The sequence below is a fragment of the Numenius arquata genome, chromosome 2, assembly GCF_964106895.1.
Source record: "Numenius arquata chromosome 2, bNumArq3.hap1.1, whole genome shotgun sequence".
NCBI classification, from domain to species: Eukaryota; Metazoa; Chordata; class Aves; order Charadriiformes; family Scolopacidae; genus Numenius; species Numenius arquata.
The window spans coordinates 127,938,823-127,953,209 of record NC_133577.1 but is presented as its reverse complement, the minus strand read 5'-3'; the positions used below and the strand labels follow the sequence as shown (position 1 = coordinate 127,953,209).

Here is a 14,387-nt window from a genome sequence, read left to right as displayed (position 1 = left end):
CCAGCTGGCTGGCTGCCCTGATAAATAGATGGGAGGAGGTAACAGACACAGGAACAAATGGGAAGAAGCATCGGGGGGAAGGTAACGGAAATGGAAGTGCTCATTACAGCATGATTAGCACATCAGGCAACAGTGAGGGAGGACAAGTGGTTGATGTGATATGGATGAGTGACCATCTCTAGTTGCCCATGCTGGCCTTCCTGGTGTAAACACACCTGGAGCTAGCAAGCTGCCTGGGGTCTCAGTGGACTGGGCTGTAGACAGAGCTATCAAGGACAAGACATCCCTGCACTTGATGGTCGGTTAAGTGTTTTCCAGGCTGTCTTCCATTAGCAATAAGGATTGCAGCAGCCTTAAGAACTAGATACTGCTGCTTTTGCACGAGGCAGATATCTACACTCAAATGAGAAATACCTACAAAGTCCCATTTTGGATACTGCTGGTAGGAAAACTGCCTGTAAGTTCAACTCTTTGCAGGATAGGACATTAAACTGGGGCATTATAACTTGATTTCACAATTGCTAAGTACCTGTAGAAGTGCATTATATAATATTTGCTAGTACAAGGTGTGGGAACCTGGAATCAATGAAAACCAGGTAATGGACGATGACTTGTTTTTAATGAAAATCTGCCTGTGCAAGGATGACTTTTAGATTTCCATCCACAAGATTTCCACTGACAAACACAAAAACATGACTTTCCACATGGGTGAAAGAAGCAAATTAAAAATAGGATTTTCTAGTAGCTTTTCATTTCCAATTGCAATCCTCGTTTAGAGAAGCAGTTTCTGAGTATGCAGAATAAAAGGTCCTCAGTTCTCTCCCCCAACCAGAGCACATGTGAGCTTTCTGAAATAGCTGCACGGCCAAAGATCAAATACAATAGCAATCAATAGTGCCATGTTTAACAGCCAATCATTTCAAATAGCCAAGAGAAATTTGCTTCTGTTTGAAAAGGAGTAAGAGACTTCAGTATAAAGGGTGAGATTCACTGCATTTAGCTTCAGTATTCAAAAAGTCAAGGTGACCAAGTTTCTCAATGGAGAGAGCTGTCTTCAAAGAACTATTTGTTGACATCCATCTCAAAGCGGGAAGAATTGCTCTTTGGAGGGACTCTGGAGAGACCTTAGGTGAGACTCTCCTTTCAGAGAGACAATGGCTGTTGAAACACATCCTAAGTGTAGTGCCCATTACACAAAGAAGACATAAACAGGTAAATTTTCGAGATGAAAGGGGAAATTGAGTAATTTCTAGATACAATTTTCTTAAGTGTTGTTTAGATGACAATTGAAGCATAAATTCTAGAAAGGCCTCAAATCCTGATCTTAATCCCAGATTCCCTACTTAAAAATGTGTCCCTGCTATTTCGTTTGCACTTTTTCTTTGTGCCATTCCTTCTCACCAGGTTTTTCTGCATTAGAGTGACAGGCTGTATATTAAAAGCAGTAATGCTCCTACATTTAGAAAGCCAAAATTGAGTTAATTCAATAATAGCCAAGCTTATAGGAACAGCTTATCATAAAACTCAGGACTTCACTGAATAAACATGGCATTTTTCATCAAAATCTGGATGGCTGCTTGGAGAAAGACAATAGAAATGAACTGTTCAGGTGAATATTTCATTTCTTAAGTTGCTATAGAATGAGTCAAATAATTCAATGAAGCAAAACGACAATTAGAAAAGTAAAACTCACACAGTAGAAGAAATCTTTTGTTCTCTTTTTTTTTTTCTCCTTCCTCCAGTCAGTTCCATTTTTGAAGCCTCACAAATAAAAGAGCACACGCTGAAGACTTACTTTGCTTTAAGTGTTTCCTCTTGGAAATTCCACTGAGGGTCTTCCACAAGCTGCAGTTCTCGTAAAACACTCCCTGGCTTGTAGGCTGCATTGATCACCATGCTGAGAACCTATTGAGAGACAAAACCGACAACACTGATGGGTTTAAAAGTAGTCTTTGACCACACTGAATATGATCCCAGGTGCTGCATAGGCAGGAGCAGCTTATAGGTGCCAACGTAGGTTCAAGGCTGAAGAAGGTAAGTGCCAGATACAATAAGAGCTCCCAGATTGGATCAATGTGCCAAACATATTGTAGATGACACATTGATCTGATACGGCGACTGCATTAAATGCTGCTAGCTAACCCCAAAGATCTGCTGTTAGTCACTATTTCTTTGAGACAGACCCTCTCACCCAAAGCAGATTCCTTTTCCTGCATTCATACTGGCTCAATTTTATAAAAAGTGAAAATAATTCTGATGGCTCAACCAGGTACAGAGTCATGTGTACTGTTACACACTGAATACTAAAGGGGAAATTCACATACTCGAGGTCAGCAATACACTTAAGCATCTGAGTGCTGCGTGCCTTGGCTGTATTAACAGAATATTAATGAAGTCTACACAAAAAGAGTTTGCAGGAGGTGTGCCTGAAACCCAGTGTGTGTCCACTCTGTACAACAAAACACGTGTGCCAGTCCATTTAATCCAAAGCCTTTGAGAATAAAAATGATTCCTACTATTGGCTCAGGGAATCTGAGTTTTAACAGTCTACACTTGGCCTAAGGAGATAAATATAAAAAAAACAAATCTCTTAACAGCACCAGACCATGTGTTTGAACACTCTGCATTGTATGTACATGAATGACCCCACCGTGAGTCTGGATCACTTTGGACATAATTTAGCTCTTTACCTAATGCCTGTTCTTAATTCTTTGGGGAACTGCAAATGATTTCAGTACAATGAGCTTTAAGTTTCCTCAGCACCCTTGAACGTGGTTCATCAGAAATGAAAAACTGACTAGGTCATATTGCAAAGAGAAATGTGCTTATGTTTTGGGGTTTTTTTTTCCTTTTTTTTTTTTTAAATCCAGAAATCTGAAAGCTTTCTAGTGTTTTGAAAACCTCGTAGAATGAATTATTTTCAGGCAAGGTTTTCACTTAATGCTGCATAGTACCATGTAAAATGGCAGTGGTTTGAGTTGCCTGGGTAAGTTATTTACTAGAAACAAAATTTGATTTATCATTGGGCCCTTGAAAACATTACTCAAGCTGCCCATCAAAAAAGTGATGCCTAATAATAGCACTGTCTTATTCAGCTCTGATCATCTGTACATCTCCAAGCCCTCTATGAGGAAGGGCAGGAGCACATTCTCTCTCTCTCACAAGGGGAAACTTCAACATAGCTTTACCCACAGCTCTCCAGCTGGTTCCCATCTCATCACACAACCCACTACACTAGTTACTTAGCATACTGATTCCTAAGAGAACAAACGAAAGCTTCTGAGTGAGGCCATCCAGTTGCTCGTCCACATCTTTTCTTGCCTGCTTCTCACCATACCTATTGATGAGGCTCTGGTCTCTGTCACAGAGACCAAATGAATGAAAACCAAAGGTGGGTTTTCAAAAAATGTCAAGTGCCTGGCTATCTCCCATGCTCATTCACAACTCATCAGATGTGTCCCCCTTGGGTTCAGCACATCCAGGGAGTTATTTATCGCCTACGCAGGAGCTTGTTGGGAAAGCTCTCCTTCAGCACACTTCTATACCCACCCTGCTTGCGGGTGGGAAAGGTAGGAGCAGAAAGCAAGCATCTCTTGCTGAGCGATTCCCACAGACAGTGCTGTCCTGCTCCTTTATCAAGGTGATGGTGTTTGTATGATTTGTAAGAACAGTTAGGAAATGAGCAAGAAAAGAAAATCCAACCCTGCAAATAACAGTTTGGCCATGCTGGGGCATTATCCCAGGCTCCTAATCAACTCCAGCCCTGCAAGAACACCCAAAATACCAGGACTCTTCTCAAAGCTGCCTTGTCGTCAGCAGGACTCTGTAAACTTCTAAACTCAGTTTTAAAAAAGAGTGTTTTGTAAGAACAAACATTTCCCTTTACGGGAAGAATTAAAAAAAAAAAAAAAAAAAGCTTTGGTTTTTATTCTTTTTGTATCTCAAATAAGTCACTAAGTTTGGCATTATACCCTACAGCAGGAGCCCATCACCATGTTAACAGTGTTATCTTCTAACATTATCGCTTCATATTACACACTATTAAACACTGGGAAGAAAAAAAGAACACTTTGTTTCTTGCGGAAGAATGAGCTGTGATTAAAGCAAAAACAGTGAAGAAACCCAGACCAGTTTCCAACTTTCTCTGGAGATGGAAAGTTACTGCACCCGTATCAGACTGGTCAAATTTTGCTCTGATTCACTGAATTCCCTTGGGTTGGAGCGTGACCAGTCTGAGATTTTGGTAGTTTATTTTCAGCCCGCTCCATCAGGAGTGGTTCGGGTGCAGCCTGCGGTACCTTGGAGCAGGGGGGTGGATTAGACACCACCAGACTTTACTGCTACGCATCTATGAGGTTTGATTTTGATACTGCTGAATGTTGGATTTTCAGAGTCAAATAGGCTGGAGTCACATCATCACACCAGTGAGCATGAGCACACGGCACCACCACAGGCCTCTACCCAACCTGACACCTTAGCTACAAACTTTTCCATGTCATAGATTTTCAAGTGCATGAGGGCCCTTTTCTGAGCATGTCTGGATGTGTCCGATGCCACTGGGACACCTTTCTTCCCATCATAGCTTTTTTGGTATTCACACATTTCCCAACTCTCCACCCCTCTTCATTAATGGTCCCAACCCTGGATGAAGCCTTCGCAGGAGGTATCGGTGATGAGGTACAATTCAAAATACTGTGACACCTCTTCTGCTGTTCAAGATTAGCATCCTTGTGAGGAGAAACTAAATTTCCCTTCTCCACCTGAGATGTGAGCCCCCATCTCCCACCTAACAGGAGAGACCCTAACTCCCAGGCCACCATCAGACAGGACAATAAAATGTTATTTTATTTCCCTTGGAATAATGATGTGTCTGTGGGTCAGAGAGAGAAGGGAAAAAAGAGTTCTTCGGGATTCTTTCATTAGATGATCCAGCATCTAAAAGGGCACTTTTGTCACAATCAAGGTTGTACCACTTAAGTGTTGACATGGTTATGATAGTCCACGACCTTTCAAAAATACAGATGTCCAGATTCTAAGTCAGAGGAACTACTACAGATGAGCTGCAGTCCCCAGAGCAGTCTTGAGGAGGATGTTAGTGCAGAAATGCAGTTTATATTTTTCCAGACTATAGAGGTTTCTGCTATTCCAACACCATATCTGATCACTGATGATAACGCTATCAGCCCGGCTCAATTATACACGTAAAGCTCAGTACAAGCTACTTAATTTTCTGAGCACCATGATTTAATTATGCAAATTTCTCCTAAGAAGTCATGCTGTGCTCCAAAAAATCCAAGTTGCAGAGTGCAATGGTCTTCCTTCACAAATGCTGGCTGATTTTTCCTGTTTGCATCAGTTGGACAGTCACTTTTTCTTTAAACCCATTTTCTTTTTAAGCAGAGAAAGAGCAAAGTGTATTAAAAATAGTAAGAGCAGTAAGCAATGAGGCTAATTAATCTTTACGGCATATTTCCCAAAGATACAGTGGGTCATAGATCATCTGAAGTCTTAAAAAGACACCTCATTTTGTTTTACAATGTTGCTGTGTTAAGTTGTTGGCACAGATGGAAGAACTGTTCAGAAGTATTTTTTAGACATTCTGACCCAAGAACTAAATCTAAAGCTGACCATGTGTTTATTTTAATTTAACTTAAAGTTAGCATTCATTACATATCTTAGCTACTACACAGTCACTATTTTTCAGCCCAGATGCAGTTGTTGGATGGCAATAGTTGATGTTTGCACTGTATTTGGCTCCAAGTTTCAACTTCTTTTCCAAACAAGTATCTCAGGAATGAGATAAGCTTTGCAGCTGATGTTAAACAAACTTCACTTGCCTCTTGGGGTGAAAGAAATCACAATAAACCACTGGTCTCAGCAGAGACTTGTGCTGGCACCAGGAATAATGAACGCTAGGCTTTAAAAATAAGTTTGGCACTAGGTAGCACAAGAGTTACTTGCCAGTCACCTGAGGCTTTGCATGAATACAAGGATACATGCACGCAAACACGCACAAAATTAAAATCAGTATTTTTGATCATACTACTAAATAAGTTGCAATTGCTCGCAAGAGTTTGCCAGGAAATCTCGCTCAAGGGCTGCCATTCTGGAAGGCACCTTTCCTCCCTGCAGAGCTCACAACCACTGAATCCAACACCAGGACGAAGCAATTGGGCAGAAATCAGGGGGATGCAGTAAGAATGCAGAACTCGGCAGAAATGTCTGCTCTACTGGAGAAGAGGTGCTGCACAAAAGCAAACCTATTCACGGAATCACAGAATTGTCAGAGTTGGAAGGGACCTCTAGAGATCATCTAGTCCAACTCCCCTGCTGAAGCAGGATTGCCTGGAGCACATCACTCAGGACTGCATCCAGGCGGGTCTTGAAAATCTCCAAAGAAGGGGACTCCATGACCTCCCTGGGCAGCCTGTTCCAGGGCTCTGACACCCTCACCAGAAAGAAGTTTCTCCTCATATTTGAATGGAACTTCCCATGTTCCAGCTTGTGCCTGTTGCCCCTCATCCTATCACTGGAAACCACTGAAAAGAGTCCAGCTCCATCATCCTTCAACCCACCCTTTAGGTACTTGTAAACATAGATAAGGTCTCCCCTCAGCCTTCTCTTCTCCAGGCTAAAGAGCCCCAGCTCTTTGAGCTGTCTCCCAAGGGACATTCTCAACCATGCTCCTAAACAGGCCAAAGTCTGCCTTACGGAAGTCCAAGGTGGCAGTTCTGCTGGCTCCCTGTCTTGCTTCTGCAAGAATTGAAAACTCTATGGTTTCATGATCACTCTGCCCAAGACGACCTTCAACCTTTACATCCCCCACAAGACCTTCTCTGTTAACTAGCAGCAGGTCCAGTAGGGCGCTTTCCCTGGTTGGCTCACTCACCAGCTGTGTTAGGAAGTTGTCTTCCACACACTCTAGGAACCTCCGGGACTGTTCCCTCTCTGCTGTGTTATATTTCCAGCAGATATCTGGGAAGTTGAAGTCCCCCACAAGAACAAGGGTGAGTGATTGCGAGAGCTCTGCCAGTTTCTGACAGAATATTTCATCGATTTCTACGTCCTGGTTTGGGGGTCTGTGATAAACTCCCACCATGATGTCTGCCTTGTTGGCCTTCCCCTTGATTCTAACCCAAAACCACTCTACACTGTCATTCCCATTATTAAGTTCTAGGCATTCAAACCTGTCTTATTCGTGCTGCTTCTCTCACAACACCTCAGGTGAGAACAGCCCAGACCACTCAAATGGAAAGAGATGTTCCTACTCCACACTATAAGGGTATTTCTTAACCCTGTTTACTCCAGAGCCAAGCAGTACTGACCCACAGCTGTCTCACTACCAGCGTGCAGGCTGGTAACACCAGATTGTTTGGAGCTGGATCCTGGATGATGCTTCACCGCAAGTTCAAGACCTTGGGGGGAAAAGAGGGCTGAAGAGCACCGTGAACTACAGTTGTGCTTCATTTTTTGATCCAGCCCTCATGGTTGAGTGTGGAGGAAGGCAGAGGATGCAGAACTACTCCCTCAGCACCCAGCCAGGAGCAAGTTCTCTTATCACATGGTGCAAGTGGGGAGAGGACATCTGCTCTCTTCTTACTTTAGGTAATCCAGGCTGGGGAATAGGGCAGGACTTGTTCAGCTGTTTTTAATCTGGGGTTTCCATCAGTGCCAAACACAGCAGCAACTCCATCACAGAGATGCCCACTGTGAACTGGCTGGCAACCGGCACAGATTTTTAACTAGAGCGTCTCTGAAGACAATGAGTTATGGCTGGAGACTGGGATGATTTAAAAAGCTCTCGCCAGCCTGCTACTGACTCCGTTTTTCCTTTGTAGCTGCTGTTTTGAGTTGTCTTTCCCACCCTCCCCTGTGCGTTGCCAAAGTAAAGCCCATGTATAATTTATCTATTCCAGGCAAGTTATGCTGATGCATAATTTACGATGGCCTGCAATTTTCCTATATAGTGAGAGAGAGATAATTATAACACATTTGCATTCTCAGGGCCACAACATCAGCGGGTGTAACGAGACAAAGGCCTCAAGCTCAGCACCAAAACTGGGTTTGGAGGGATGGGGACCCTTGTGACCTCTGCAACTGTGCAAAGCCTTGTGGCCATGGTCTTGGACTGGAGGAGATACGTCCTGCACTGTTCTCACCACTCAGCTCTACAATCCTTTTGGGTGCTCTGGCAGCTGCTACAGATCTTCATCTCGATACAGGGATGTCTTCTTTGCCACTTCTTGCCTCCTCCACATGGTGGGTACCCCTATCCTCCTCCCTGCCTCCTCCAGAGAACCCTCCCTGGTTCTCTGAGCTGTTCAACACCTCTCTCGTCTAGGCAGCAGCTGATAGGAAGTATGTGTATCTCCCCTGCAGCAATACCCTGAATTTCTTCTCTTCACTCTTTCAAGAGTGGTCCCTGTGGCCAGAATGAGCTTGAATTTATCTGCAAAATAACACTGATGAATGCTGGGCCATTGTCCTGCCCCTTGGGATGTCACTCCTGTCTCCAAAACCAAGATGCCCGTGTCTCATTGACACTGCTATTTGGTTCTTCTGCAAGCAATTCTGTAAGGAGGCAGAGCAAGAGAAAACAGCCTTTCTGTAGGAGACTCAGATTGGTTTCCAGAGTTGCTAATTGCTCCCATTCTTGAGGAATTTGGAGATGCTGGCGTTAGTCTATGCAGCAAAGCTCTAAGATACTAGGGGAGGACCTGGCAGAAGATTTACACCACTTACACTTTCAAAATCCAAATTCCAGGAGGAAAGGAGGAAGGAACATTAGCATAAGGATTGACTGGGCATGCCTCATGTTTCCCCCACGTTGATTTTCCGTTGCCTGTTTTTCAAGCAGCAGCAGATTGCTAACACTCCCCATAGCAAGCTACTATGGACTTGCTTTCACACTTGGCAGCTGTCAACTTTTGCTCTGCAACCGCTTCATCCTGCTTTCTCCTGAGGGCTATTTTTGACTTGCTTCTTTGAGACCCAAGTGTCCTACCTGCACAGGCAGCTGGATTACTGGGTGCTTTTCATGTCCCAGCTTTCAGCCATGTGAGACAACCAGCAGTGTTGTGGTGTATAAAGCAGTGCACGTAGGTGATGGGGAAGTGAATGGGGACACAAGAGTCACTCTACAGTACAGCACAGAGGTGTTTTCAAAAGCGGTGGGTGATTTGTGAGGAATCTCTCCTTTCCGGTGTTTCTGTTCAGGGGTGGGATTCATCTCACCTCAGACAACTACAAATACCCTGAGCTGGGCACTGAGGGTCTTGCAAATACATCAGAGAAATGGAGACCTGGAAGTTCCCATGCCTTTCCACCAAGGGCAGAGGGAGCTCAGGTATGCCCCTGCATCCACGTCAAGTGGGGTTCATATAGGTGCAGACTAGAAAGCTGGAAGATCTGGATTTCTAGAGGACTCACATTAAACTGAAATGGTGCCCAAGACACCAATGGCACCCTACTTATCCAACAGTACCATCTTGCTGTCCTCTCCCACCTGCACCCATCTTGCTTCTCATCTGTATATGGACTGTAAGGTTGACAGCAGCAACCACAGAGATTCTCTTTGGGGATGGCTCTGGTTCAAAACATTGATTTGCTTGCACAGTACCCACAGTTAGATGAAACTTGCTCCCAAGTAACAGAACTCCCCATGTTTCAAAAATACCACCTCTCCCACCAAAACCCACAATGCATATACCTACCCTCTCTTCCCAGCTTGAAGTTTTGACTTACGGAAACCCCTGAAGAGCTTCAGAACAATTTTAGGTGCCTTCTTTTCAAATTCTAGGCCTGGCAGCCCATGATCCATGTTCCCCCCTGAAGTCCCCCCGAAAGATAGCTGAGCCGTACCTCTTTGAGGACCAGCACGCACTTGCCAGGCCCGACAGACTGAGGTAGCTCTGCTATTCTGCCTTTGTTTAAATATGGACCTGAGAAGCAGCGGTGGTTGATGTAGAGTTGAGGGCAGCAGTATCTCCCATTGACGGTGCCTGCAAGGAGAAAGTAGCATTGATGTGCGTGTAGCACTTTTGTACAATAAATCAAGGGCCCTTCTTCTTCCTCCTAGATGTGGGAAGGAGAACAGAGGTACAAAGAAGTCTTCCCTGGGGCAGGAGGCAGAGAAACCTCTGCTACTCAAATCCCTCCAACACAAGAAAATCAAGTGCTTTCAATAGCAACTGATTTGGCCACACACCCTACCGAGAAGAAAATCAGGAAAGGATTTCATTCATAACACGACCTGAGGCTCTTTCAGAACTTGCATCGCACATGGATATGAGAGACTCAGGTGTAACTTTCCAGAAAGGGAACATATTAGCTGCCTCTCACAAATGCGGAATTGGCTCAGGGAGAAAATTCAGGTGAGAGCTCTACAAAGCCCTGTTCAGCTACTGTCCAACCCAGTACGCGCTGCGGTGCCATTCCTCTGATCAACATGGATCTACAGAGCAGCTTTCTTCGTCTGGGCTAATTACTCTGGGATCCCTTATAGCCACAGAAATGGGACAGAAATGGGTACTTTTAGATGTGGTTCATGTGCCATCCAAGTGGTGATCGACCTTTCGGTTATCATACCCAAAAAGAGCCTGTTTCTCCCCATTTTGTCATAACGGGACCCTGGGATGCTGGCTCAGATGCCAATGTGTGTCCTGCAGCCTGCTGAAATAGAGTTAAAACCTGCCCCTCCTGCAGAGTCCCTGCGATTAACTGGATGAATATTGCACTCTGAGAGCCTCCCGCCACTGCTAAAGGGGACAAAAAATTTGCTGTTTGCAGAAGTAGCAGCCGTGCTACGCAGGCTTGATGCCAACACAGGGACCCATTAAGTCCTGGTGTAAGCAATTTCATTGATGCCAATTAAAAGGTCACATCCATCTCCACCAGGGCTTCATTAGCCTGGCCCTAACATCATTAGCCGAAATGGGCAAGCTGCAGGGAAACTCCAATAACCCCAGCAAGACACAGCATTTGCACATGGAGGACCAGACCCTCCAGAACATGCTGTCCACCAGAGACTCCTCGCATTGTTGGTGGGTTCACACCACCTCACATCCCCTGAGGATGTGGTCCCATTTCCCCATCCATATAAAACACTCGTTCCCTTTTTGGGGTCATCCCCCTCCAGACAGGCAAAGGGTCCTTGAAATAAGGATCCTGCTGGTGCCGAGCAGCCTTACCTGTTGTGTCTGGCTGAGGAACTGAGCAGAGGTCATGAGGTATTTTCTCAACAGGCACTGTGGATGGTAACCTGTTAAACAGCAATTCAGTGTATTTAATAGTGTCAGATGGAGCAAAGGAGCAGAACCATCATTCAGGCTGGACCGAGAGCTAGCCCAGGACCTGCCTGAACTGAGGAACAGAGATACCTCAAATGCAACCCAGCTTCCACACAGTTTATCATAGCCCAGGGCCTGCGTATTGCTGAAGAAGGAGCCAGGTCCACCACTCCTCCAAAAATATACTCTGGTCTGTGACTTTTAGCCCTTCAGGCTACAAATGTTCACACTTAGGTCCCTTAAATTCTAGTTTCTAGAAACTGCAAGGACTAGATAGGGAAATGCCCTCCTGGTACATGCCTGTCTTCCATAAGCATCCCTTACTGGCCATCAGAGACTGGCTACACAGTCCCAGCTACTAAAATATTTCTATTTCAAGGAATTTCTTACATGTTCACAAACATTTCAGATTTGAAGGAACCCCCTTGCCCACTCTGCTGCAGAACCTGGGCAGTAGTTAGAAGTCACCCAGTTGCTCTGCATTATCTCTCTGGAAGACCTGATGCATCCCTATAAAAGCATCACTTTAAATAACAAAAACTTACTGCTTTTCGGGTTGCACAACTGCAATTCTTCTCTTCCTTCGCACTGCAAAAATGAAGCAAGGAAGAAAAAAATAGTTTGGTACCCTTCTGTCCTATAAAGTATACTCATAACGCATAAAAAGCTGTATAAATGCACTGACTATAAAATGACTTCTAACACAATGAAATGGTACTTAATTACTATCACCATCTCTTCTTGGTATTTTTTAAGTAAGTCACTACATCATTAAAACCTCCTTTAAATACGTAATAATACATTTAATCTTTCCTCTGGAATGCTAATATCGTGTTTTATGGGATCAGTATAAAAAAAAAATTAAAATAAAAACACAAATATTTTTCCATACAGAAACACATATGGATAAGATTACATTTTACAAGCATGATTACCTCCAGCATAATTTATCCCTAGCTATAAATTGCGATAAGGCTGCATAATGTTGCCATAGCAGTATTCTCCCAAATTAGGCCCTGGCTGCCTGATTTTTAACTTAAGCATATTTAACTCTTCAAAAGGGTTGACACATTTTAAAATTTGCCTTTCAGATGTTAATTAATATAAACAGCGAGGCTAATTTTTTGTCTGGTGGCTTGAGATCGGGGTTGGGTAGTTTCTGGAGGAACAGGAGAACAATATCAAGCCACTGAGCACCCATGAACTGCCGTCAAATGCAAATGGAAAGGAAAGAAATTGGTCTTTCTACACACTGGAGGCAGGACAAAACACTACGGGCTTTACTGCGCCAGGAGAGATTTAAAGTAAACACAAGGGCTGAGCTGGTGAGGGCAATGAAATAATGGGACAGATACCCTGGGAAGGGGCAGAAACTCTACCACAGGAGGCCAGCAAACATTTCTCAATTTAGATGGAGCAGATCCTGTTTTGGAGAGGGAGCACGTGGATGGCCTCTTTATGTCCATTACACCCTACATTTTATGGATTTTTTTTTTTTCCTATTTGAGGTCCTGCGTCCCTAATTCACTCAGCTGCCCAAGTGAACTTGGCTCAGAGCAACAAAACCTGGTTTCACTCTGACAACCCCATCACAGACCCAAAACCCCGCACTGTGCAACCCCAAACTATCTTAAGAACCTTTGTCAGCGCTAAAAATCTCATTTTTAGAGGGATGGATCATACAGAAAAGTACAAATTGCATAATACCAGTGCTGCGGAGTCCGATCGCTGATTAGATTTATTACACTTACAGCCTGGTTACCAGTCTGCTGCTCAGGTTGGCAGTTTCAAAAATTGGGTCATAGACATAAGACAAATTCCCTGATAGATCCTTTCATGTAGTATCTATGCTGCTTGAGGTTTCCATGTACTTACAAACAGCTTTGTGCGGTGGAGTTAGGTTATAAGCATTCGCTTCACACCAGCCAACGGGGAAAATGTCCATAGACTCTACATCAACTATGTACTCTGGAGAGGGCATCTGTAAACCTATAAACACAAATTTATAATGTAATTTAGATGTGGGAATACCAAGCTCAGAGCCATTCGAGCATTCATCATGAACCAAGGGAAGCAAATGATGGAACACGTAAAAATAAATCTGCTTCCCTGCATCAAAATCAGGCATCATTTCATCTTCAATTTTGCACAGACAGCAATGATAAGGCTGTTGCATTTACAGTGGAATGTGATTCCAGAGGAAAATCCCCATTAGGAGCACACTGAGGGTGCACAATGAAGCAGCCAAAAGCCAGTAAGGTTAAACATGCATGACTTTTCCCAACTAGATGGCCTGATTGCCCCCTTGGTTTCCTGCAGAGTTGTACAAGCAAGTTAGTAGGAGGCCATTTGGGTGCTTGCTCTTACTGGTGAGAGAGCGCTCATGGGCTGTAACAGGATCATAAAATCATAGAATGGTTCAGGTTGGAAGGGACCTTAAAGATCATGGAGTTCCATCGAGTCCCCTGCCATGGGCAGGGACACCTCCCACTGGACAAGGACAACAGCTGATGTGATAGGCCTTTATGCTCCAGTGCCCCCCCGAAGCTTCTTCACGTAGTTCTGCCCTTGAGTCACTGTTTTTAAGGGTGGGAGGTGCCACCTTCTGTCTAGAGGTGCCATGAATTCTCCTACACTACAACACCACCTGATCCCACAACAAGGCAGAGGCAGTAAAAAAAAACCCAAGTGGGACAGATGCACTAATATCCCTGGCATAATACTGACTTCAAAACCCCACCAAAAATCTCTGCTTAAAGCAAATCTCTTCCAGTTCGGTCATTATGTCTCCTTTAGAAGACACTCTCCTGTCTTTGGTTTATGTGGGTCGCACTCAAAGCCCGTTGCAGCAAATGGAAATATTCCTGTTGGCTTTGAGTTCTTTTGACAACAACCCTGGCTCCTGAGTCAAGACACCATTTAACTACTCCAATTCAAGCCCACCTGCGCTGACACAGCCTGGTCAACAATTTCACCTCCCTGGGACCTACAGCTCCAGCACCAGCATGAGATGATCTCCTAATAAAAGACACCAAAGGATCAGCAGCTTCCCCTGCAGCATCCTCGCCTTTGCATCTGTTAGAGCATCTTTGCCTCCTG

General features: G+C 44.2%; 1 protein-coding gene across 1 annotated transcript in view; it reads right to left on the bottom strand.

Moving 5' to 3' along the window:
- The window catches only part of SFMBT2 (Scm like with four mbt domains 2), a 101,047-nt gene that overhangs the window by 13,268 nt on the left and 73,392 nt on the right, over positions 1–14,387 (bottom strand). Inside the window, exons 11-15 of the mRNA XM_074168200.1 lie at positions 13,164–13,277; positions 11,834–11,876; positions 11,190–11,260; positions 9,862–10,001; positions 1,796–1,905 (exon numbers count right to left, since the gene is read on the bottom strand). Coding sequence (XP_074024301.1) covers positions 1,796–1,905; positions 9,862–10,001; positions 11,190–11,260; positions 11,834–11,876; positions 13,164–13,277 — 478 coding nt within the window. The remainder of the gene's footprint in view (positions 1–1,795; positions 1,906–9,861; positions 10,002–11,189; positions 11,261–11,833; positions 11,877–13,163; positions 13,278–14,387) is intronic.